This window comes from Acanthochromis polyacanthus, chromosome 8 (assembly GCF_021347895.1).
Source record: "Acanthochromis polyacanthus isolate Apoly-LR-REF ecotype Palm Island chromosome 8, KAUST_Apoly_ChrSc, whole genome shotgun sequence".
NCBI classification, from domain to species: Eukaryota; Metazoa; Chordata; class Actinopteri; family Pomacentridae; genus Acanthochromis; species Acanthochromis polyacanthus.
Genome location: NC_067120.1, coordinates 2,266,487 through 2,294,267, shown reverse-complemented (window position 1 = coordinate 2,294,267; position 27,781 = coordinate 2,266,487). Strand labels below are relative to the sequence as shown.

Sequence of the window (27,781 nt, the reverse complement as noted above, 5' to 3'; positions counted from 1 at the left end):
AGCCAATCTGAATCAAGGCCTGGCGATCTGCAGGGGATGGTAATTACCACACTTCAAATAATTAAAATGCATAGAAGTATGGTGATGTTCTTAAAAGTTACAGAGAAATTAAAAAAAACCAAACAGCTCTTGGGCTAGAAATTCTTACTTGACGTGCATGATTCTGAAGACACATAATTTATGATTGGAACTGACCAGCAGAGGTGCAGCCATGCATACCCTAATATACATTAAATCCACTCACTGCCTGTCTTGCCATAGTAAAGCATAAAATTTAGTGGGATGGACCAGTCAAGACTGATTCTGCATTCTGACATTTCAAAGTCATATTCAATTCGGAAACTAACCTTTCACGGGGGATTGATAGAATTAAATACCTGTGACAACACGCCGTATACAGCTTGTTTCATCATCTAGGAGAGTGCACTCGACTCTCATCTATTTTCCCTGCGTCCAAATCCTTGTGTCACCTGGCAGTGACTGAGCTCAGAGCTGTGCCGCTTGTAAAAAACAAGAAGAAAAAGAGAAGTTTGTCATAATGCACGCTCTCTTGAGCCATAAAACATGACTGAACTTTTCATGTGCCGACGCAGAGAATGAAAAACAGGAAAATTGCTTCCGCACCTACGGCTGAAACCCCGGGGGGCGTTTCAGTTCCAGTGGAAGCAAAAGGACGGCGTGTGCGGATTTTTTTTTTTTTTTATTGAGCTTAATTAAACCAAACACAGACGCTCAGACACACTTGCGAACACAGACTTTTTACGAACCACCTTGAGTCTGCCAATAGCTCTACTCTTTGTAGCATCAGAGCATGGGCACATTTAAAACCTTAAATGTCAAATTCAGTGATTAAATCGATAGGGAAACTAATCTTCTGTTGCCTCGGACCAAATGGTTTATAAATCCTGCAGCAATCCCCTAAGTAAGCACAGGAATTCATGAATGCTAAACACACTTGGTTTTCTCTCCTCTAACAAAGGAGCGGCTTTGATACCACCACCCCTCTTGCACTTGTAGGACAAGACTGCTGAGCTGACACTTTCCCTTTAAATATGAATATCAAATGAGTCTTTCGCTTTTGTTATGGCACGATAATGGCACAGCTGGGATGGGCCCATTTAGCAACTGTACAACCTATCAACCAAAGAAAATGAGCTTGCCAGTGATGCTGCTTGTGATTCAGCAGAATAAATCCTCATGTGCTGTTTTCAGGCCCTGTTTTTTTTTTCAACAACAAAAAAAATCTGTTCTACTTTTCAAAGGTGTTCAGTGTCCCTGGACCAGATAAATAAATGCAGCGGTGGACAATAGATTGAATCTGGAATTGGAGAGTTTAACTGGGGAGGCTGTGAGTACAGAGCATGCAGTGCAAGGCTGGAGTCTTTGCTCCCAGCAAGAACACCAACACTGATATTGTCTCAAGGCTGACACCAACAGGACTTAACGTCAATCCTCCTATCAGGCCGGTCAAACAGACAGTGAGAGAGTGTGTGTGTGTGTGTGTGTGTGTGTGTGTGTGTGTGTGTGTGTGAGCACAACAGATCTCCTTCCCAACTAAACCACACTCTTTGTAACACATTGTCACCCTACAAAGGCCGTTTGCTTTGATGATGTTGGCTTTAGCATACTGCTGTCCAAAGGAGCCATGCTCCCAATCCTTAACCACCCAATACTTGCTCTAATCTGCCCGAAACTCCCCCTACAGCTCAGACTCTTCTAATCCCTTATAAGAAAGAGGAGCCAGATGGTCGTGAACAACTGCTGGGGGGCCTGAGGATGAGCGCATGTATGAAGATGCCTGGAGTGCCTGCCGCTGTTTACCTTGTGCTTCAAGTTACCACTGTAAGCCCCGTGCAGCGGATGGTGTGTGGGTGGTGAGCATACTTCCAAGGATGGCTGTTATGTGTGTGTATGCAGGCACATCAAGTGTGTTTGTGCATGTGTGCACAGCCTGAAAGGAGAGACCCCTGCTGTACCTGGTGTCGGGTTACCGCGGCGAACCAATCCCCCAGCGTCAGTCCCGAGATGAGATGTCAGAACTTAAGAGGCGAATCTCGCTACCAGCTGCAGTAACCTTGTGATTCCTGGAGTGTCAGAGGTAGAGCAGCACAGTCCCAGGGGTGTCAAGATACAACATACCTCTCACCCTCTTCCCTCAGTCCTGGAGTGCACAGACACCCCGTCCTGTTGCACCCCTCTTTTGCTGGAGTGAACCCTTTATTCGCAGCTCTACTAACCTTCATACTAGAATCTCAGAGTGCCAGTGAGTGAGACAGTCCCCAATGAGACGCAAATGCTGCTAGACCCAGACCCACCAGCGACATGCTAACATCCTAACCCACACTTCACCCCACTCCCCTCCCATGGGACGTTGATTAAACTGTCATTAAAATGATCTAGTGCTAGGAGGAAAACAAGAGTATCAATCTGTGGGAAGAGAAGGGAATATGCATGGTGAGTACTCATTAAGTGAACATCACCAGAGTAAAAATTCAATTATTGCACAGCAGGGGATGTGCCGCGCTGGGAAAGGTCCACAGCCACTTAAGTTCCTCATTCACCCAAACACACACACACACACACACACACACACACACACACACACACACACACACACACACACACACACACACACACACACACACACACACACACACACAAATATGACAGAAAGTCTGCAGATCTAACTGTGACGGTAGAGCTTCTGCATGCTCCCACTGCGACTCTAATGCACTTCCACAAACAGGATGGGTAAATCAGAGCCCCTCCAACCTTGAAGCCCAAAGCCTCCTTCCAAACACCTTATTAGTGTTGTGCAGTAGTAATTAGTGGTGGGTTTTTGCCACTGAAAAGGGTTAAGCACCAGCAGAGCCTCCACAGAACCTGGTAAAAGAACGCCTTCACACAAACCCCCTGTGACGGCCTTTAAGGAGCCAGCAGATAATAGTGACCCTGTGACCTCTGCTAAAGGCTGACCTACACAAGAGCACCGGGGCAGATGAGTGATGGAGGGCCCGCGTTGATGTGAAGTCCTAATACAGCTCTGAAATTAAATATTTAACTCACAGCTCCAAGAAAGAACTAATGCTAATTCACTGATTTGATTGGCTGGACGTGCAGAGGTGAAGGGGCTTGACTTGTACATCAACAATGCACCAATTCCATCCACAATGCAGGTTTTAGAGGCTGCATGTGTTTTGAATGTTGATCAGGGAAACCAATTTTTAAGGTGTGTATAGCCCCTATTATTATTAAAATGAGAACGGGTTAGAGTTGATGCGCAGTGCACATTCATTCTCATCTAATTAGTGTCCTGAATATTCCGTAAGTTATGTGAATTTTGTTTGGCCATTAATTAACAAGATATAAAAGGAACACGAGCGGCGGTTCTCCTGGCATTTGTTTTTCATCTTATTCAGTTTATCCTTTGAATAATTTACTTACGCTTCCTTAATTTTTGATTCAAAGACCTTATTTACTCAGGTTATGCTATAAAAAGCCTCCTTTCATGTGTTTAAATGAAACTTTCAGTGCAGGGGAAACATGCATTTTGCAATAATGAAGAAAAAGCGCCGCTCGATCAAGGAGCTGGCAGCTGCTTAAAAATTCCTTCCTTATTCAAGCAGTGGTGAAGTCAAGACCAGAGCACTTACTTGCAGTCTGCACACACTGAGCAAGCCCAGAAGAGGTGCTCACATCAAGGCGAGCCAGCGTCTGCAGGAATGAACCTATCAGCAGCTATGCTTTTCTGACCCTCTCATTCCTTTAAACAAACATTTACATAATCCGTGGCACAAAGACGAGCCCCTGAGTCATGCGTGTGTCTTTGCAAATCACCCCTGCCTCTGTGGACGGGGTTCATGATATGACAGTGAAATGGAGCTGCTCCCCTCAAGCGAGAGAAAGGTCGGCGGCTCCGGTCAAGAGCTTGGCCACTAGCAGTGCTGTCCGTTCTCATGCAGTGGATGGACAATGGGATGGGTTTCAGGTTGAGTGGTGCATGTGTACGTGTGTGGCTTTTAATGCCGCCCTCTACACAGCTGGGCTCCATGGCTAATGCCCACTCTGTGCCCCAGTTAGCAGGGACTCAACCCAGTGACATGGTGGGCCGGGGTTGCTGGAGTCTCCAGTGTTGGGATGTTTTTACGCTTCACGCTTCGCTGCACCCACACAAAAGACTTGGCCTCGTAACCCATAAGCCCTATAATCCATTCTGTAAACATTTACGGGATGCCCACTTCTACAATAAATGCCCATGCATGGGTACACAGAGGACTCTGCCTCACACAGGCCGGGTTTCTCTGAATGGAACGTATTAGTGAGCAAATCTGGTAGTGAGAGCAATATTATACCAGTATGTTGTTGTTTTCTGTAATAATTGCGCATGATACAATCACTGTAATTATGTGCTGTAGCTGTGATTATTACAACAGCCCATTAGAATACATTAGCTTTCTTCAATTGATCTAAAATTAGTTTCATGCAAGTCCAAGACATTTCATGAAGTCCACAAATCCAGTCGCTTGAAACTGCTGCTGACCACCTCAGCTCATCTGCTGCTGCCGCATATATTGTGTAACTGCTCTGGAGAAGGATACAGTCTTTCAGTCGCATACCAAGAGCAACATTTCAGCTCCGTGTTCGCTGTAAATCATATAAGCATGTGAATGAGTGACCCAAATGAACCCCCCCTCCCCCCTCCCCGGCCAAATACAAAAGGAGACCTGGTGCAATGCCACTGACTCTGTCATGACATCCAGGAATAGTAACATGCACGGAGAGAGGAACAGGCGTAAACACCCTGATGTAATTAGAAACGCATGATTGCCCTGATAGCCATCATTTTGTCGCACACTAATGTTTTGTGAATCACATTTTTATAAACTTATCACACACTGAGCCTTCACATTTGTTACCACAGATATGGATAATGACTGGTGCTGAATCACTGAAGCCAGATTTCCTCTGTCAGAATCATTTTGCAAACCATGCAGCGTCAACTACATCAACGTGAGCAAGTATGATGAGGAAAGCATTAACATAATAATGAGGCACTTACCCAGAAGATGAGGTTGAAGACGAACATCATATACTTCAAGCAGCAGAGGCAGCCTCTTGCCATGTTGCACTTCTTGAATTCTAAAAGGAACACAAAGGATAGATCCAGGTAAAAGACTACGTATTTGCTGCCTTTGGGTGAGCTGTACTTGTTGTTGGTCTTGTCTCCTGCGCTGGCGTCAGCTGAAGCTCCAGCCTGCCCCTGCTGTGCGTTTTTGCGTGGCCCCGTGGAGCCGTAGAAAGCACCGGCAGTGAAGCCGCGGCCGCCAAACGGGCGGCCAGACGTGGAAGCTTGAGCAAAATCGGAGTCACGGCTGTCTACAGAGGGGCTACGGTGAATGGCTGACTCCTCACTGCTGGACTTCTCCATGCTCTAGGGCTGCAGCTGCTGATGAAGGGCTCTCTGACGCACAGTCTACCATAGTCTCAGAGATGACAGGACTGAACAACTTGCCCTCCGAATCTCCACTGCTCCACACTCTGAAGCAATAAAGGATAAAAAAAAGCCACCCAGCGGAACACAACTACATCCAGCTCAAAGCACACAGCTGGATGAGGAAGTCTCCTGTGAGGAAGTGAGTTGAATGGAGCTGCTCAGGCACCTCTGGCAGGTTTAAGTGTCCTCTGCTCACTGATGCTGCCTCGCTGTGATAATCCTCTAGGAGCTGTGCCGAAGGGTCCTGCGAGGAGCATTACCCTCGCCAAGACTGGGAAGAAGTTACAGCGCTCCTGTAATATCTCTCTCCTCCTGCTTATTGCTGAGCTCCGGTGGGAGTGAGACCCCAGCGAGTCTCAGCTGCCCCACTTCCAGGTTCTCTTGCTGACCTGGTAACTTTTCTCCCCTCTCTCCTCTTTCCACTGCCACGCTCGCTGTCAGCGCTCCTCTCCTCACTGATGCGCTCTCTCTTCCGCTCGGTCTATCTCTTTCTCTGGGTGCCTTTCTGAGAGTGCCTGTCTCGCTCTGTCTCTTTCTGCCTGTCTTCTCTAGTGAACCATTCTGTGCTCAGCGGCTCAGTCCTCCGCACTGCCGGCGCTCTGCTCTCCTAATAGCAGCACACTGGCTGATGTGCTATTATCGGCAGACGCAACTAACGGGCATTCCCTATCTCCCAACAAGAGCACTGCCCTCCTCCCCCAACTCTCTCCCTCTCTCTCCTCTCTCTGTCTCTCTCTCCATCAGCCCCTCCCCACTGCTGAGCCGACAGCCAATGCAGCAGCTGCAACCAGACCTGAGCTCCTCCTCTCCGCCGCCTGCGTCTTTATTAAGCCCATCACTGATGTTTGCTTTGACTATACATGTTCAGCAATTTATTTCCATCGGGGGGATCGAGAGGCTGAAGATCAGACCAACAAAATCAAACAAATAAACAGAAATTGTGAAGTATGGAAGCAATTACAGCAGATGTGAAGGGCCATGAGGTGGAAATTGGTGGCACTTTTTTTGCATATGAAAGGCTTTGAGTGTCAGCCTGCTGTTGACAATGACACCTGTGGTTTTAAACATTGCAGTAACGCTGTAAATGCAGCTTCATTATCAGAAATCAACCTTAATTAATTCTAAAAGTGAGCAATTTACAATGCATTTCTGAAAACTACCTTGAAGAGTCTATCGCTTGCATCTGATGTGGGTGGTGGTGACGGCACCGAGCCACTCTTTGGTCATGTTCTTACTCTATGTTTTTTCCACATCCATGTAAGGGAACCCAATTAACTGGCAGTATCCCGGCTTTGGAATTATGGCACCATCTGAAGCACGGAAAGAGGATACCGGCTTTAAGATGCTGAACACTCTCTCGACGCAAAGCCAGGGTCAAACGCTGAATAGTCCTTCTGATTCACACACCGAGCTGACAAGATATCACAGAGCTTTCATTTTAAACACTCACACAGCTTCATAATACATGTCTTCAGAGCACCAGTTTTAAAAGGTGCAGGATCCTCAACGTACAGGGAGGCTAGCAACTGTCAATTTCCATGAAACAAGACGATTATTACCATAATCAATCCGTGTCTTCTTAGAGCTTCCCTCAGTAGACCGAAACAGCTAAAATAACAGCATAATTGCCCTCATCGACTTCCAGAGTCAACCTTTTCTCTAAAACTGTCTGGTTAAAAGAAGACCAGCGCTAGACTTCACATTTTTTTGGCTGGGATAATGGTCTTCCTTCAGCTGAGTGCTGGTGATGGCCGAGCCCACGGGCAGATGGAGGGAGAGTTTTAACTCAGCGCTCTAAAAGGCAAATCCAGGAATATCTAATCGGCAAAGGCAATGTAATCCAGCCTGTTGTGTTTATCCGTTTGTTGGTAAATAAACTATTCCTTAGGAAGCGCTTTATCGTGGCTGTAATTCACAGAAATTATGCCAAATTCTTGCTACAGACAGACAGACAGACAGACAGACAGACAGACAGACAGATAGATCAAACCATAACTGTTAAAAAACATGAATGAAAACATGAACACAGTTTGGCTACAAAATAATATTTACTTAACCTGGCAATAGCCAGATTAATAATTGTGTAGTACTTGATAGTACTCCACAATATCAATCTGGGACCGCTCCATGTAAATCCGTTCGGAGGAAAGAGGCACGGATTGGACAATGCAACAGTATGTCCCACCTCTGACAGGTTTGTTTTTAGCCAATCGCGGGATCTTCACAACGAGCGGAGCCAATTGGTAGATTAAACTCTGACCAAAACCCGTAGGTAAAAAAGCACAAACATCTTTACCATCCAGAAATGCGCAAAGCGCCTCTCGTTGTTCTTCCTTCAAAGAAGCGATAGGAGATTCGGCTAAAACTGACTTAATAGCAGCATCTACACGATCGTTGTCCTCCATTGCCATGTTTGTTTTGATCTACTGGCGCTTGGTGTCGTCTTCACACCCGGATATCCCGCCCCACACACGAATACTGCTGCGTGATTGGCCCGTGCCAACTGGGTTCTGTACGAACAGTGAACGCGGGAGCGGAGCAAGATGGTTTCTTGAGAGATTTGTGAACTCACAAATATCGCGAGAAATCAACTTGCTGGCAAGGTTAATATTTACTTCTGTGTCCTGTGGTATTAATTTAAACGTGCCCTCCAGTAAAAACAAAAATAAAATAAATTCCTACCTTGTGAATGGTGTTTTGTTTAAATATGCTGAAAGACATATTGGTGATATAAGCAGTGAAAGCCATGACAAAGCATGTGGCCTTGAAACTGCAGAATACCGATGATAGTTAAAAAACATGGAATGTTTTCAGAGAAAACAACCGCAGGAACAAATCCAACTCGAACCTGAATAAAGATTGAAGCAGAGAGTACACAGATCTGCACATTGTAGAGGAAGCAGTAGAGTACATCAGAATCTAAGTTATTCTAAGGCAGGGAGAATTTATTTTCATGGGCTAAAAACTTCTGAATATGTAACTTGAACACAGGGATGCTCTTTAAAGGTCAAATCAGCAACTGGAGAACAATATTAAAGGAACAGTTTGGTACCACTGTTAAGTCTGTACAGTGAAGGTGAGAAAGCCTGCATCTATCTGAAAAAAGAGCAAATTCCACCTACCTCTGACTGAGTATTTACCACGTGATATATAGTGTTAAAAAAGTCTAATAAAAATAAGCTTGTTTGGCAGATTATGTCTGTGTCTATGCTATACAAACAGACTGCTGGCCAAAGCTTTTTCTTTACATTTACAGACTTTGTCGGTTGTATAAATTTTCTCATTTAACTTTGGCCAAGAAAGACAAAGGCCTGTTTCCACCATTTCTTTACCAGTCACTGCTGAAAAATGTTTCACAAGAACTTGCTACAGTACTGCAGTTATCATGAAAAACTCACATATTTCGTAATATTCTACAGTTTCTCCTGCTAGAACATTGTGTGTAGTTTTTAGTTTTCTCTAGGGATGTCTTAATCTGATCTCAAAGAATGGATCAGGACCAACCAAGGACTTTCTTAACTGATCAATACAGCCACAAACCTTCACCCGATCAATTCACTGTCATGCAGGTGTCATAAATGGAGAGCACGACTTGTGGTGGGATGCTAGAAGTGCAAAACCCTTTTCTGAATCAATAACCAGCAGCATTATCAATGGATTACGTGATACCACAAACTGAGCACAGTTGACATTTGCCCTTTACTGATATTGTGGTTTTAGGCAACATCACATGATATATCCTGCACAAATGGCACAGCTATACATCCCACTGGAATAGAGCTGATCCTTCTAGTGTTAAACATTATCTATTAAATGTCACAGAAGTCTTTGTCATGGTGGCCCGTCGCTAGATAAACATCCACAATGGCCTCTGCTTGCCGACACGTAGCTGTCCATAGTCCAAAGCGACTGCCTTCTTGGGTTCTAAATCTAGAATACATTTTCTGACCTGCTTGAGGAGATTTAAGGTTTTTGATACCCTGAAGCTTCACAAAGGTTAGAGACCACCTACAGAACATTAAGGAACAGCCTGGATGCAGACATGTAGCCAAGGAACGCAGTGGAGTTATGTGACGATCGGTGTACCTGAATCCTTCAGTCTGTTAGCAACATTACTTAAAAACAGACCAACGGATTTGGATGAAATATTCAGGGAAGGTCAGAAATGACACCACCACATTAGATTTTGGCAGTGATGTGGCTTACAGTCTGGATCCATGGATTTGTTAAGGATTTCCCACTGAGATAATGGCACAGCATTACTGTAACCATGACAACAAGCAGATGCAGCGTCCGCTGCCTGCTGATGATCACATGATTGTGATGATCCTACTACAAATCCACCGCTACCGATTTATCAGAAATGATACAAGGAACAACTAATTAAATTATGAGGGTGTTTCTGAGTCCCATCAATTCCCGTCGCACACTACATATTTAGGTCATGTGATTCAGTATCCATACATAATGTACACATGCAAGGTCAGGGAAGGAACAGTCTTGGCAGAGTACTGCACTCTCTGACAGCTTATCTAGTTTCTTTTTTTTGAACTCACTTTATTTAGTGTCACATTTTACAATAACAGTGCATACTAATAACAAAACTAACATTCCTTGGCAAAATTGCTCTTCATACAAACATTTGTTTGGATTCCAAGTACGACTTGACAGGCGACCATCGTCTTGTAAATAAGTCACTTTTCATTCTTAGTTGTGCAGTGAGTTTCTCCATAACGTAGATGTCCTTTAAACGGTTAGTCCATTGTTTGAGTGTTGGAGGTGAAACATTCTTCCAAGAAACTGTTATCATTTTTCTTGCGACCAATAGCATAATATGGACAAGGTATATTTTGTCTCCTTATCTAGTTTCTTAATGCAGTGCTGAGCTACTCAGTCATCAAGCATATATGTTGGATCGACTAGAAAATGCTACACGTTTGAAGTGTGTATTATCTCGAAAAAATCTATCACACTAGGACTCTACTGATTAAATGAACATTCCTAGTCTTTACGATGTAATTTTTAAGGTTTCTACGAGGCTTTGAAAATAATTAATTACATTAAAGATCAAACCATGGTCAGAATCTCACACATTAAAGAAAACTGACATGAGCATTGCAGCAGTTCATTTTAGCCTTGACAGGAAACTTCAGGTGTCGTTATCCACAATTAACAGTTCCAGAGGCAGATCTGATTTCTGTAAAAGCTAGCAGCCCGACATGATGAAAATGTATTCATAATGAATATGGATACCAAAGGTGACATGTCACATAATAAAAATAAGCACTCATTGCTTCAAGTGATAAGATTTTCCCATCAGCCTCTCTGAGTTTGTGTAAAAAAAACCTGGCCCTTAACTCAAATTCAACACATTTTACGTCAGTGCTGTTCTGTCTGAGAGCTATACACATTTATCAGAGCTCAGTGGGACTCTCAGTGTGCATGGCACTGATTCCTCAACTAGTCTGCAGGACACATCCAAGCCTGCACAGATCCATCCATCGACTCTGAGCAACAGGGCTCTGCGCTGCTGCGTTAGGTTGAGGGGGTAAAGCAAGAGAGAAAGCACACAAAAACGGGACTCAGGAGGAACGGACGTCTGTGGGATGACACAGAAGAGTTGAGTCTTGGAGAGAAGATGAAAAATATGTGGAGCAGCAGCAGCAGAGCCGACCAGAGCAGAGAGCCTGGGCTTAGACAGAGGGAGTGAGTGGGATGAGATTGCATTCAAACATTCTCTTTGGCGCTGAGCAAATCTGGCAGCTCCTTCAACATATGTATGTTGCAAAGACAGGACTGGAGGGATTAGAGCCCAGAAGAAACCAGCCGGGACTCTCCTAAAGCTCTTTGGACAAAGCTTCACGGAAGGAAATGAGACGCACTTAACCTTGCACCTTTTTCAGGACATTACGAACCCATAATGAGACATTAGTGGCATCACGAGAATGTGTGCCAACCAGAAAACAACAGGGAATAAACTTGAATACAAATATGGCACTGTTCTCAACCGTATGTGCATAAGTTCAATATTCCAGTGACTGGATCCGTATCTTTCCTGCTTTCGTTGTGGTGTTTTTTTGTCAGCTTAGTCTGTGGTCTTGCTCGGTTTCTCCAAAAAACAGGGAAGTGATTTTTCTCCCAGTGATGCACTCCTCAAAGCTGAACACCATCAGAGGAATATTAAAAGGATATTCCCTTAATTTAGCATTGCACTTGCATAAACTTGGGGACTTGCAAGAAGCACATTAAAAATGAATGATTAGTACAGAAGCAGCACCGGCTGAGATACCCTGATATTTACCCTGTACTATAGATCCAAAAGCAGCATTTCCATGTTTCCCATAATGCAGCTGGATACCTCATTTGCTGTGCACACCAACAGCTTATAAACTTCACACATCTTGACACACAGCTTGAATTGATTTCTACTGGCCTGTCGTATCAGTCTACTGATGCCAAACCGGTGACTGCAGTTGGAATTTATCTCCATCAAATCATAAAGTGTGTTTGCAAAAATCTCAGTAGGATATTCAGTTAAAGTAAGTAATTCTTTTGGGGGAAAAAAAACTATGAAAATAACACAATAAACTCAGTTAAACTTGGAAGAAAACAGAGGGACAGAATATAAATGGGGGAGTGCTGTGAAATGAAACCCACTCATGTTATACTGCTTTGTATTATGAGCTGAAATATGCTTTTGATAAGGTGCGTTCTTGGGGCATTTTTTTTCTGTGAAGCCTGGGGGGGAAAAATGACAGAGTAGTTGGTGTGAAAGCTGAGTTTGCTGGAGCGAATGTTTTTTGATATCATAGCAAAATTTATTGAAGTGTGTAGTACAATCCTGCATGCGTCTCTGCGCGCCTGCGTGTGGATTTTGATGGCTTTTGGTTTTTTAGTTACTGCTTCAAGCGTTTGTTTTGGCACTTTTTATTTACTGACATTTGTTTTAATCTAAAATGAATCTGCTTGCTGTTCCTGCTTTGCTTATTTGAAATAATACAATGTCATTATTTTTGACATTTGTCAGACTGCTCGACTAATAAGCATCGGTAATTGGTAAATCTAACTATCATGAAGTTATTAAACACAGCCATCCACATCTATGAAAGTCATTTTGCTCCAAATGTCGCTAGATGAAAGGCTGTCTGAGCTAATCACACACGAACACATGAGATCAGGTGTTCCGCTTATGGAAAATATATAAAGTTGGCAGATAAACTAATGTGTTTTGGCTCCTATGATAAAGAACTCTCAGAAATATTTACTTGTCAGCTGATTAAATCGGGTTTACATCATCTGTGTTTGTGAGCTCAGAGGTCTGTTTACTACAAGAGAGATTCAATCAGACTTTGTTTTTAACCTGATATATAAAAGTTGTTTTCATTCAATCATCTCATGGGCTCCAAGATGCCTCTAAGAGAAATTTAGACCCACTATTTATAGCCTAAATAATGAACAGAGTCGTGTCTTTCAAGGGAAAAATATCAGAATTTTTCTGATGTCTTTGATACCCTGCCACTGAACGTCTCTGACTGACCGAATGGAATTGAATTACGACAGTCACAAGGTCATCTAGCTCATGATGCCACCCCAAAAATAAAATCGCAGCTCTATCAAAACGCCAATCCATTCAACTTGAAAAAAGCACGGTGATTTTAAAAATGTTTTTAACTGGTGTCACTGTTTTTTACAAAGTCCAAGAAAGATTTTTAAAAAAATGCCCACAAGTCGATTACTAGGTAATTTATCTTTGCTCATCACAAGGAATTACAGCTGTATACCTTTGATCAGTCAATCTGAAACCATATCAGCGGACACATCGTAGATGACATGTAACAGCACATGATCCCGGTGTGAATGTATGATCAAGGCCTGAGCATAAGGAGAGGATTACAACTACAAAGGGTTTCCTCCCATGCAATATGTCACTGCCAGTAGCCTTTAGATCCTCTCAAGGCCAAGACCGTTGCTGTGGATGCAAACAGACGACCATAACATGTCCTGCGTGGTCCATACTCTCTGAGGAACCTAAACAGTAAGAGTTCCAACTACACAAACACCAAGATCTTCGCAATGACTGATCAAAGAATGCGTGGCCATATAGGCATGAGCTAACAGGCGATTAATTCTGATGTGTCTCTGGCCTCCCAAAACAAATTAAAATCAGATGGTTTGATATTTGTACTTCTATCTTGCCCTTTTACAATGCTCCGAATATTACCCTCTGAGAAGAGGCAGGCCAGACAGTAGCGTCATTCCTCAGTCATTCTTTGGTGATTTGCTATCAAGAAGTCAATAAAGGTGTCTGGAAAGGGTGTTAATTAGGAATTTACGACATCATGCTCCCCTGAAGATCAAACTGTGATAGCTGGTGAGGTTTCCTGATAATGGCACTAAAGCTGGAAAGGATCAAGCGCTGTCTCTTAAAAGCACTGTGGTCAGTGTTTGAAGTATTTTTAACACTGACCACATTTGGGAGCATCAACGTGGTGTTATTGGCCATTCGCAAAGCCAGACATTGCTCCTCCAGACGCATTTCATGCCCCTAATGCACTTTTGTAATTGTTTACTCGTCCACTCAAACGGGGAAACCCCTGACAGTCACACTGGGAGAAAGGATCTAACTGCCGAGAATTGGAGGCAGAATTTTGTGGCTCTTGTCAGGATTTGAGAGAAAAAGCTGCAGTTATGACATATCCATAAACCGGCAGACAGAGAGGTGCATACAGGGTGCCCACACACTCACTCACACACACACAGCTATATGAAATTAAATGCACACAGAGCCAAAAAGCCCCGGCAGCTAGTCCCGCAGCCAAGCCCCAATCTAAACTTAATTCCTGCAAGCACATCCATCAGAGCAGTGGGAGATAAGGTAGGACATGAGAGACAGGCAGGGTTTTACAAGTAAAGTGAGTATACTATGATTACAGGATACTACATTAGCATTTAGATCAGAATGTGTCTCTTGCCATTGAAATGCATCGTCCTATCACAGTGCAGTAAAGCCCTGTTCAATAAAGGTCGCTGCAGAGGGGTCAACGCCTGTGATGTCTGTAGCGGTACGATGTAGGAATCCCAGAATAGCCCTACAGATAAATCAAGAGTGACACGGTGTTCTGATAGTTGATCAAAGGAGGAGAATAGCCAGGGTCCACTAATGTCCACCGCTTTATGTAATATTTAAAAGAGTCATAACTGTGTGAAAAAAGAAGAAAAGTCAGCAATATCTTATCCAGTTCACTGTGAATGTGTGAAACAAGCCAATGCACTCCAGGCGTGGTTATCGATTTACTCAGTAAGCGTTAATTAAAGTTGACTGGAGGTCTTTATACAGTATGTGGAGCTTTTACTTCAGTGCTAGTTTAGAAATAATGCATTTTAGATCATTTGATGATTGCAGCTTTGAATTAAACTCAAGCAAATTTAACCAATGGAAAACATATTTAGAAATAAAGCATTTAATGTAGCATGTGTGCTGTTTAGACATTCAGTATCACCACTTTTTTAACTTTTCATAGAATGATTTTGTGGTGATGTAATGGTGAAGTGAACGACCTTGACCATTTTGCTACAGTGCAACGTTCTGCTGGGAAACCTTGAGTTTTGACTTACATGTGCATGTTCCGTTTACAAGTACCACCCACCCACCCCTCCATCATGGCAACGGCACGCCAAGATGACAGCAGAAATGCCCCCCACCACGAGGCAAAAACTGCTCAAGAACAAAACAAAGAGCCCAAGGCGTTGGCATGCAGATCCATGGAGGTCCCACTCCACAGCCTACAGGCCCCACAGGATCTGCTGCCAACGTCCTGCTGCCAGACACAACAACACTGCCAGAGGTTTCATGTCCGGGCCTCAATGGGTCACAGCTATTCTGGCAGCCCGATGAGGACCTACACGAAATTAGCCAGGTGGTTTTAATGACATGGCTGATCAGTGTGCAGTTCGATGACCCACTGTCGTCCAAATGAATAACTCAGAGCAGGTCTAAGGTAATTCAATTCCATTTTAATAATGGGTTTGATCCTACATGGTGCATTACACTGGGACACATTCTGTATTTAAAATTAAGACAATGCCAGTACTGGTTTGGTAGGTACATAAAATAATTAGATAATAAAGACAGATTTCACTGAGATAAATGAAGAATATTAAAATGAAAGGTGCCGGTTTACCACGTTTGCTTCTTCCTGCAGGAACGGTGTGTGCCTTTGGGTTGCACTGCACTGAAGTGAAATGGGACACGAATTCCCTTTACAAGCACTACTGAATTGACTATCACTCAAATTTTATTTATATGGCACTTTCCATACAATTAGAATGCAACCCAAAGTGCTTTGACTACTGTCATTGACTATAAATAGGACACATTATGGTCAAAATGATCCATCCATCCATCCATTCTCTATACACTGCTTTATCCTCACTAGGGTTGTGGGGGGGTGCTTGAGCCTATCCCAGCTGACTCGGGTGAAGGCAGGGGGTCAGAATGATAACAGCTGTTATTCTGATCAATACAGAGATCACAATTATTAATTGATTTTAGGGGCAAAATATTTTTATTGTGCTTTTACATTAAAATATATTATTCTGAGCAATATAAAGACAACTATTTATTGATGTGAGGCACAAAATATTCCTTATTGCATTTTTACATTTAAATAGAGCACTGCTTCCATTATGTGCTATATGTCAGCAATGTACAAATATTTGCATCAGTATGGAATTGGTAGTATCTCCTACATGTGAAATATAAAGCAAATACAAAACTTTTTACTAGAAGTTAAATCTGCAGAGCTGTTTTCACCTGAGCCTTGGTGTTTGCTTTCAGAACAGATATAGATCTCATAAACTCTTTGCATATGATTTGTTCTTGCTTAAAGTCATTTGTCCTAAATTAATAATTCTTCCAAACAACAGATGCTGATCTACTTTGAAGGACTAACTCTCTCAACTTCAGCTCCAGATTTTCCACTTCTCACTGCAATCGCACACAATCACATGAAAAACCATCTGTGCACTCATTTTAGCATTTATACATTCATGTTCTAGTATGTGCTTTTGTTTTCCATGTCTTGTCCTCTTACAACCTGCCATATGCCTTGAAAATATAAATGAATGAATAAATAGGAAGCAGCATCACTCAGAGCTCAGGTTTTGATAACCTGCGAATGCCTGTGGCACAACGCTAAACCTATTTAAGGCTGTTGAGGCACAAGAACATATGGTGATCAGATCTTTCTTTGCTCTGCAGCCCCAACACCCTGTGGGTGAGACGTGTTCATGTGGAGCCTCATATTCAAGCCAACACACACTCAGATCTCCTCCTGCGCTTCAAGGAAACAGGTTATAGGGCATGTCATAGAGCTTGGAGAAAAATGTCCTGTGGGTAATAGAGAGGTTGGAGAGGGAGAACAGAGATGGACAAGAAGGAACTAGAAGGAGGGAGACAAACAAACCGTCCATTAGAAACAATAAGGCATGCAGCATGTGGTGTTTTCTCAACCCCTGGAGGTCCCAGAGCCTCCTTCATCTACTAAGACATGTCTTTTCTCTGTCTGTGTCGTCAGGATGGCTGCTGTGGGTATGACTTTAAGTTGTTGGGGCAAACCACTCCTTAACTCACATCAGTTTATGAGCTCCATTTGTCCATGCAGTGGGATTAATGGGTCAGTCTGTGCAGGGAGCGAGGTCAACATCATGGCTTCAGCTCTGGTTTCCAACCTACAAGAGGGTGGTAAACAGCTGGTGCCACAGAGAGCACATGTCTGCATCATGTGAAGTGTGTCTACCATGAGCACCAGTCAATAAGCAGATGTACCTGTGGAGGAACGCTAAAGAAGCTGCCGACACAGCAATGAAGGTCAGATGGCGTTCATCAATATTTTAGTTGGCTGTTGGTGAAATGCAAAGAAAGGAGGAGCAGGCTGCAGTGCTGTGCTGCTGCGAAGATGAAGATGGAGAAAGGTGGAGTTTGGACATAAGGAAGTACAAAAAACACACAGAGAGACAGAAGACAGAGCACGCAATGATGAAGTGTTCCTCTGTCTGCTATTCATGCTACTCAGAGCTACAGCTCTGGCTGAGAATTCAAAGGCAAGGATGGATTAAAGGCACAACAGAATGCCTGAGGAGCTTTACCATTGTATGCGCCACAAAGACATCTCATCTCCATCTTATTGACTTCCAGACTGCTGTTTGTACCTCAGAGACATTGATCACTGCATGATCTGGAGCCGCCTGTGACATATGCAATCTCACCATTAACATAATCTCATCAAAAAAATAACCCTTACACACCACCATGCAAAAAGAAAGAGACAGAGAGCAGTAGGCGGACTGAGAAATGGAATCTGAACAAGCAAAAGAGATGAAACCATGTATGGTGGAAACCTGCAGAGAGGAGAAGATGGCCTCGCTCAGTTCAGCTCCAATCTGACCAGCTGGGCTGCACCTCCCCACAATATGGCAAGCCCTGGCTGCCCATGTGTGAGTGTGTGTGTGTAATGTGGGGTTTGAACTGGGGACATGGGGTCCGTCCCCTGGCGCAGACACTGTCAATATGGCCGTGGTCGTTCATGACCAGCCGCTCTGTCATCGACACCCAGAGAGAGGAAGGGCAGCAGATTAGAAGAGAGGTGAGGAGATGAGAGGGGAGGAGAGATGAAGGTAGCAGACTGTGGCAAAGTGCCCTGGATCCCTTCACTTTTACAGGAACTGCCCCGCCGCGGATTAATGCCCTCCTATAAACAAGCAGCTGCCGTGCCACTGTGTTGTGGGGCAGTCTTTAGATATGAATCAGCAACTGCTGATAAAGCAACAGATAAAGCCACATGCCATCTAAAATCACAAGACATCACCGGTGTCTGCGTAAGTTTTTCATAAAAAAATATATCCCTGCTGTAATCTAGGAGATGGAGCATCTCTGTGATAGGCCTTGTCTAAACAGACAAGATCGTGATCCAGCAAAGAGAGGAGAGCAAACAGGAGTTGATGGATGCTTTATGTAAACAACAGAAAAGGAACGCACATGGCCTTTTCACCTCCACGGCGGGGGAATGAAAACAGCAGATGTCTACAAAGCTGCATAAATGGTGTGGAACAGCCTTCTTTTACGGCCCTATAAACACTGAAAAACAGTCTGATTATCTTATAAACATGCTACCTGCCAACACAGTATCCATCTGTATGTTTCTATAGGGACACTTTTAATAACTCAACACAGGAACAGGTCCATACACATTCACATTCTTGTGCCGAGCTCACACTGCAGGAGTTTTATGACTTCCTAGCAGATTTTGAAATCAGGTTGCATCACACACACAGGGCGAAACTTCAAAGATATTCTTCTCTCTAATCTCAGACATGCACGCACTACAAGTTTTAAAAATAATGGCACATCACAGACTACAGGATATTATTAAGATCATCATGCCAGGGGGAGTAGTCATTGAGAAGTGGGACACCACGTGATCTCATGCAGACGCCGTAAACAAACTGAAGACTGCGGTGCAACAACTCGCTGCAGTAATACTTTGTAGGGAGAAAAACACAGAAACACAAGTTGGGAAGATGCAGCCATCGTGATTTGCCTTTTCATCAGCAAAAACTGGAGGTGAGATTTCAATTATTGGTTTTAATATCCGTCGCTAACCTCCAGGGCGCCTGCTTATCCAGGTAGTTCCATGATAATAAAACCCACTTCCTGATTTGAAGTCTTAAATATTAATCATGTTCAACATTAACATGGTCAGACTCTACAAACCCATCACATTATCAAACAATCTAGGCTGAACATGAGTGAAGACCAAGATCTTTCTGGTCTGATTGTTGGGGCAACAACAGGGGACAAACTGGCCCAGAACCCCTGCAGTTTGAGATCGGCCTTGAACACAGCCGGGCTGCACGAAACTGGGAAAAAACTGACATGCTGTCTATAAACTGACATTGCACTATATTATGACATGAAAAAAATGGTGAAAATTTCACCGGATTAGTTGATAAACCGTTCTGAATGAATCATTCTAGAATGATTGGGGTGATTTTGTAGAAGAGTTCATTTGCCTAGAAAATTGCATAAAAAATCATTCTAAAAGAGCAGAAAGCTGGAGCTGGAACCAACCTTTTCCTTATGCTGCAACACTGCCAAAGACATCCAAAATAGTTTCACTCCAACCTCATTTAGCACTGGTAGAGAGCTTTATGATGATGATTTAAACGGTTAAATTAGTTGTGTTGCCTCCCGTAGCAGCAACAATTTAAAAAAAATACTGCAAACACAGCACCAGATTACCATACAGCTCAGGTTTTGTTTTAATAAAACCAAATCTTTCTTTTCAAGTTTCTTTCCTGTTCCTCGCTCATTTTGCTGCACATATGTGGAGGCTGGATGCCAGCAAACTCAGTGTCTTTTAAATAAAGTTTTAAAAAAGACTCAGTGGTAGACCCAACAACCCTTAACTCGACGTAAATTAGGTTAGATCGGACTTCTGAAAACTCTGCAAGTTTGTTTCCGCAGTCAAAAAAAAGTTGTAGCGTGATGTGTTTCAGTTAATTTGCACACCTTCACATTGTACTTTTTGTGTGACTGTCAATGCTGAAACAAAATACTGTGCAGCCCTAAAACACAGCCTTACAAGGATATATAGACGGAGGCAGATATCAGCCAATCTATAATACGCACACACGTATAATAGTGTTTATTTATTTGCTGTTTATTGAGCAGGGAACATTGGAAAATACATATATTGTACCGGTAATAGGTGAAAGCTAATTTTCATCTGCATGTAGTGCTGCCCAGCTGACAGAGAAACAGGGAAACAGTGGAGAGCACGCTCCCTGTGAAATCCCATGTGGGGTTTCTGGGTTCCCCAAGCAGAAAATAGAATTTGCAGCCAACAAAACCACGCAGACAGCATTAATAAAACTATTTCATTTGAATGCTTACCAAGTGAGAAAGTAATCGATTACTCTGATTATGTGAAACTCACTGAAACATCTGTTACGCGCATAGAAAGAGATCATTAGTTTAGCTGCCAAATAGTCTTAATTAAAGTGTGCAGACAGTCGGTGTCTCCGGAGTCTGCGCTGAAATTGGCAGCGGCTACTTTTCACATTTCACCTACACATCTTGTGCTGATGGCTCTGAATTCTCTCTTCCCTTTGAGGACTGACTGTTATAAATTAACTCAATATTCTCGCAGTCCATGTCATGCTTTTTTTTTTTTTTTTTGTGCAGCTTGATACGGGAACAAAATTGCTTGTAGATGATTTAAATGAAAACAATTTTTGTTTCAGCACAAATCCCGAAACATAATGAAGGAGGCAAAAGCAATTTATGCAGAACATTAATGAGTTTACCATTATTCATTGTGTGCGTATACATATAAAAATACTCTATGTAAATAAGCAGCATAAATGAATGTATTTCCTCCATGGAAACGACTGAATATGAATTCTAACAAGATTAACCATGACATGCCCCAAAAACTTCAGAGGCAGAGGGCCACTGGGAAGGAAATGTGAGCGACTCTGCCACTCAGTCATCAATTTTTTACATCGCTCTCAAAAGCACAGGGTATCCCTCAAAATGATTTAAGGCCAGAAAATAACTTTCCTCTGACCTATCACCCATGGCAATGGATTATAATAACTGCTTCGACTCCCAAGTGTTCAAATCATAATCTGCACACATCAAACAGTAACGTTGCTTCATGTAAAGGGAAGGTTTAAGACGGAGAGCTGCTGCTGAAGGCAGCTGTTAATGCCATTGCAGGAGAGCACATTATATGTTTGACAGTCATTTCATTTTCTGAAGCCAAGGCAAAGTAGTCACACTTGCAAAGATGTGCCAAAGTACTCACATGTCTATGCACATATGAACACACTTACATTACCTCTTCCTCAAGACACCTTGCTTGTTAAGCAGGTCTGGGACCATTCAACATCTGATAATGTGTCCTTGCAGACTCCGCCAGGTAGAAGCCAATATTCTGCAGCTGTTGCAGAGGCTTGACAGCGGGTCTCACACAGACTCCATCACTCCCAAAGCACAGGTCTACGGTTACACACAGGGAACAGCAGGAAAGAGGAGGTATTTGACTCTGTGGCCCCACAGAAGAACCCAGATATGGTGCTGAGGCCGAGCTGCACTGCACTGAACGCAGTGTCTCTCCTCTTTCTCTTCACTGAGCACACCTGTATGTTTTATGCAGTCATCTCTCTCAGTCCCTCTCTCTCTCACACACACACACACTCTCCCGTCATTCTCTATTCACACACTGACCTTCAGCAAAGTGAGAAAACAGCCTCCAACTTTGCTGAATCCCATTTAAATAAAAAATCCTGCATGGCTCATTCACGGCAAAGATACAGGCTTTACTCGGCAATTACAGTAAGCCACTCACCATAAACACCTGCAAATCCTGTAAAGCTAATAAAGCTGCATTCACAGCTCCACAGAGACTATAAAATGGTGAGAATAACGGGGAAAGCAACGGTCAAGTACCAAAATTCGCCACGATTCAAGCGCTGAAAGTCATCATCTGCCCTTAGTCGTTTGTTATAATTTCTCTCGACAGCATTGTCTCGCCGTGACCTTCAAGTGAACCATTTAAAGTTCAGATAGCGCTGCCCAGCCTGCCATGTGTGGTCTTGTTTCTGTATGTGGGGTTTTTCTGCGCGTCCGCATGCTGACGTAAAACATGGAATCTGGGTGAGCTGGGTCAGCCGTTCCTAATTCAGTTGGTCAGGAGTTTTATTTCCTGTTCAGAGTGCGCTCGGCTCCAGTCTGTCTCCACTGTGGTATTCCTGCCACATCACAGGTGGAGGCGAAGAGCAACTGCACACTGCACTGAATGTTAAAGGGGAAGAAAGCATTAGGGGGAAGGGGACTGTCCTTCATTTTTACACTCTTTGGTCATAACACGCAGCCGTCATCCATTTCAACGAGCCTGTACCTCACATATTGAGTGAATGGCAGTTTGAGATGGCTCAAGAGTCCTTCAGCTTAACATTTTCTGAGGCTTTCAGAGTGCAAGGAGTGGAAGATAATTTCGAATTGTCCAGATGACTCCGATAAGGCATAATAATTTAGTATTCCCGACGCTACCGCAGGGCGACACATCTGGGCTGTTCCCACACATAACGAAGACGTCCCCGCATTACGGCTCATGCCAGTTCGTAAGAAGACAGCAGAACAAATAGGAGTGGAGTTAAAGGTCTCGCTGCCCTTTATCTAAACTACATTTTGATACCGGAGACGGCAGATACCTAACTTTCCGGTTCAACAATTCCGCTCCACTCTCTCCGGTCTGTGCTGCATCCACATTAATATTCATAATATCAGCTCAAATTTCATACTGCAATTCATTACACCCAAGCATTTTGTTACTCAAGGTGACTGCAGAGGGAAAGGGAACGTGGAAGCATACATTTGAAGATAACGTCTGAGCAAAACATTCACACTTTCATTCCAACCTTCTGCTGCAACGTAAGGCTAGATGTAATTTAATCTGCCGCAACAGCACGTGCAGGTAAACACAATACTTCATACTTAATGCATCTGTAACCTCTAAATCAAGGCACTGCGGCACAGATGCACTGGAATGTGTGTTCCTCCAATGCCGTCTAATTGTGATTTGTCTATCATTAGTTGCCTCATTAATAGATGCTATTTTTTGCCTTCAATCGCCACTATTTTCTTTCAGCTTTTTGTTTTTTTGATGTTTTCACGGTTGTAATGTTTTATTTCTTCCCAGAAATCATCAAAAAGGCTGCCTCTGTGCGCAGCGATTGTCTCCACAAATCACAGTAAAGCTGACACATTCCGACTAGGAGCTTTAACGGATACGTGATACACGCTATTAAACAAGCCGCTGGGCTCGCATTCACGAAGCCTCTCGGAATAGCAAAAAGGAACTGATCTGGGATCACGACGGGTCACGTGGCCGCTTTAGCTCCACTCTAAGATATGTAATGCATTCCTGATCTGATCTGGATTCGGGTTTGTTCTGAGCTCCAGGTGGAACAGAGTGACATTGAGGGTTTGACTGTCAGCATCTGTGGCGTCCTGGACATCAGCGGACAGAGCTCTGCCACATGTGATCCACCGCTGTCAGACTTCACCACCATTTATTTAGTTTGCAGGCCTATAGACCATGTGGAACATAAGAAATAGATCAGGGGTTTCAAATTCATTCTAGTTCAGGTTCTACATTCAGCCCAATCTGATCTCCAGTGGACCAGACCAGTAAAATCACAGCATAATAACCTGTAAATAATCACAGCTCAACTTTACTCCCCAGTTTATCATGTACACATTAAAACCTCCAGAGTGTCTACAAAGGAACACAACATTCAGTCACAGGTTTCTGGAAATGAATGATGTAGTATTTTACTTCATGATTAAAATGACAAAAGTCAGACAAAGAAACAAAACAAAAAAGCTACAAAAACAAGACAAAATATTGCAAAAAGCAGATGCAAAATGGCAAAAGCGAAACCCAAACTGACGAAAAATGAGACAAACATCATGAATCAAAACTAAGAGACAAAAATTTAGACAAAAAAGTTACAAAGTGACGAAAAACGACAAAAATGAGACAAAGAAATGACACAAATGACACAAATAAGACTGAAAATGACAAAATCAAGAAATAAAACAACAAAAAAGCAGACCACAAGCGACAAAAAACCCCCACAAAATGACCAAAAGGATACAAAACATTGAACAGAGCAAAATGCAAAATGACAAAAATAACACCAAAAACACAAGCGAGACAAAAAGGAAACACAAACCGACAAAAATGAGAAACAAAAAAACAAAAACATCAGACAAACGGCAAAAGTCAGACAAACAACAAAGACAAGACAAAATGTTGCAAAAATGAGACACAAAACGACAAAAGAACAGCGAGCAATCTACTATTTTATTTTCTGATGAAAACAGCTTCTCATGGTCTAGAGATTATTTTAAATTTATAGTTTTACTAATTTACAATCTGCAGTTAATGTCTTCTCTGTAATTTTTACACTTTGAGGGCCGGATTGGACCCTCTGGAGGACCACTTTTGGCCCGCCGGCCGCATGTTTGACACCCCTGAAATAGAGCAAAGTGAATTAGCCGTAAACTGTGTCGACAAATTGGAAATGGAGAGAACTGCCCTACACTCTTCTCCATCTGTAGTGGGCTTGACACACCATTCAGACAGATAACATGGAGCTGGAGCGTGAAGAAAACACAACAATAGAGCCGTGTGATTAGGAAAAAAATGGGCGCCGCTATGACAGAAGCAACTCCAGTAATGAAACTGTGCCACGTTGACAGCGTCTCCGATAATGAAATGCCTTCACTGAGGGCTCTTGTGTTGTTTTGTTTTACTGAAATGCACAGTGAAATAACCAAAAGCACCGTGGGAGACATCTTGTGTACGTAATATGAAGCAGCGTGGGCAATTAGCAAGCATTCTTCAAAAAGATAGTTCATACACATTCATTTCCTTCCTCTCATGGAATTCTCCTGCATAGCGCTTCCAGAGAGGCAAACATAGCTGCAGGGCATACTTATTTTGCTTAGTAAAACAAATATTGAAGATATTCAGTGACACTGATTAGCTATAACTATGAGATAAAGGTGAATGACTACTCAGCCAAGCCCGCTATTAGGGAGGATTAAGAAAGCACCATAAAATAAGCTGGAATTCACAAACAAATTTTAAAAAATTTAAACAAAAAAACATAATTTCTGCCACTTTTGCTTCCTCAGCTGAAAACATGCCCAGCTAACTAAAACTATAAACACACAAAAACTCCCCTACCTCTTTAAAACCTATTTATGTGCACACACAGGGACATAAGACACAAGGTGAGGGTAGTGGGTGATTCAGTCCGTCTGTGCTGATGCTCGCTGCTCTCTGGGGTTGGTTAACCACAGCGCAGATGCAGGACATTTGGGACATTTGGCAAGCTAAGGAATGATTCATTACTCTGGACTTTAACAGCCATTAGATGAGACAACAGCTCTTACACAACCTGCATTAAAGACATGGAGAGAGAGCCTCTTGATCTGCGATGACACTTTCAGCAGTAAATCATTTTTAAGAAAAAAGAAAATAAAAGCTAAAGGTAAGCGCTGGCTGAGGATGTTTGATGCTGGTCAGTTCTCATCTAACACATCAGAATAATGAGAAACAGAACTATCACCATTTATTTTAAAAGGCCTGAATGAGAGTCCAATCTGCTCTGCATTGCAGGTTGGGTTAACTGACCGTGTCCTCCACATACATCACACAATATCTACGCTGAAACAAACCGACCCGACTCGCCCTCATTATTTTATATTAGGCAGAACTTTGACATCAGAAGTTTGTCTGAGAGAGAGCACTGTGGTTGAAGGTAAACATCAGGCGAAGGACTGAAGCCAAAATGATTACAGCAAAGCAAGAGGGATCACAGTGAACAAGTGCCATCGCTGGAGATTGAGCCTTCGTCCACATGGGAGGATTAATGCATGGGTCTGAGCTGACTGCCCTGTGGACTATGCCTCTCCCTGATAAGAGAAATCTGAGCTCAGCACGTTGTGCATGCGGAGCCAGAAAGAGTTGAGAGTGATTACATTATGGACGAAAGCTCCCTGGCAGGACCTTCGTTTAGATGGCCCTCCCCTCCTGTGCATCCACGCTTAATACAGCCCCGAGCAGCTCCAGCCCCGAGGGATCCTCATTACAAGGCTGGCACACAGATCCCGGCTACCTCCCCCACGATCCATGTATTGACAAGTTCAGCGGGGTAAATTCAACATGACAGAATAATATACTTTCACTTCTAGCGCCTTAAGACTGCAATGCAGTTTTCTACAGTTCCCTCCAGCCCCCCAACTGTGAGAGTGCCATCGCACAATAGATCCAACAAGTGCACTGGTGAGCTGCAGCACAAAATAATAGAGTCATGTGGTTTTTGTCATGACATAAAAGGACTGCTCTACTGAATACTGCAGAAACATAGCTTAGTTTAGAAAGTCGAGCATTTCAAGAGACACAAAACATTGCAGAAATAAAGGAAAATGCGATTTAAGGTTCCAAATTATTAAAATTTCATGATGTCGTATGGCTGGGGACTTGAATAGTCTCCCCCTTTTGTCACAGTCTACAAGGCACAAAGGGTTTGCAGCACTTGAGAATGGTTCATATTGCCACAACATGGCCTCATTTATTTGACAATTTAGCTCTTAAACGCTCGTTTGATGATTGTTCGCCGCTACAATATTAGGCACTGGGTACACAGCAGCTGTTGCTTTATTCCAAAGGTGATTTCCTCGCCTGCCTACCACAGGGGTGTTTGTGTGGTCACAGATTACTAATGGGTTAAAGGCAGCTATCAGCTGGCTTCTAATTCAGCAATGACTGCAATCACATTTTCCCTTGAAATGTTTCCTGTGAGGGCTGCACAGTGGTCTAGTGGTTAGCACTTTCACCTTGCAGCAAGAAGATCCCCGGTTCAAATCCCGGCCTGGGCCTGGGATCTTTCTGCATGGAGTTTGCATGTTCTCCCTGTGCATGCGTGGGTTTTCTCCGGGTACTCCGGCTTCCTCCCACAGTCCAAAAACATGCTGAGGTTAATTGGTTACTCTAAATTGTCCGTAGGTGTGAATGTGAGTGTGATTGTGTGTCTGTATATGTAGCCCTGTGACAGACTGGCGACCTGTCCAGGGTGTCCCCTGCCTTCACCAGAGTCAGCTGGGATAGACTCCAGCACCCCCCATGACCCTAGTGAGGATAAAGTGGTGTATAGAGGATGGATGGATGGATGTTTCCTGTGATTCCATTTGCTTGCTGTTTGCCGTTTTATTTCGCTTAGTGGTCATTGTAATTCCAATAATGTTTTGCCCAGTTACTTAGACTTTTCAACCATACATTTCAATCATTCATTATTGTAGATCTGCATTTTAAATGTGATGCCATCACAAGCAGTGAACCCCCTGATACTTTTTTCTGTTGTCTTCGTGTCTTTGTGAGGTTCAAAATTTCCACAAAATAATTTTTAGGACTGAATATCTAGAGCCCAAAAAGGGAATTTATAAAGAACACATCATCTTGAGCATTGTTGCTCATCTTCTAATCACGGCTCTCTACACAAGACACTTCTCTCTGTGAATAATTACCTCAGAGATTCTGTTCCACTTGACTTGGTTTGTGTGGAAAAGTTTGCAAGGAAATCACTGCAGAGGAGTGTACTGTGAAGCAAGTCTGACTTAACCAGGCTTTCTTTGGATAAACTCTGAGA

At 43.1% G+C, this 27,781-nt stretch overlaps 1 protein-coding gene across 2 annotated transcripts in view; it reads right to left on the bottom strand.

Moving 5' to 3' along the window:
- Positions 1 to 27,781, bottom strand: part of tspan9a (tetraspanin 9a) — a 180,656-nt gene that overhangs the window by 64,765 nt on the left and 88,110 nt on the right. The window contains exon 4 of one of the 2 annotated variants that reach the window (XM_022197945.2): positions 5,060 to 5,139. In XM_022197945.2, coding sequence (XP_022053637.1) covers positions 5,060 to 5,122 — 63 coding nt within the window. In that variant the 5' untranslated portion in view covers positions 5,123 to 5,139. Of the gene's footprint in view, positions 1 to 5,059; positions 6,223 to 27,781 lie in introns of those variants that run through there. The other variant, XM_022197943.2, reaches the window with a different exon arrangement.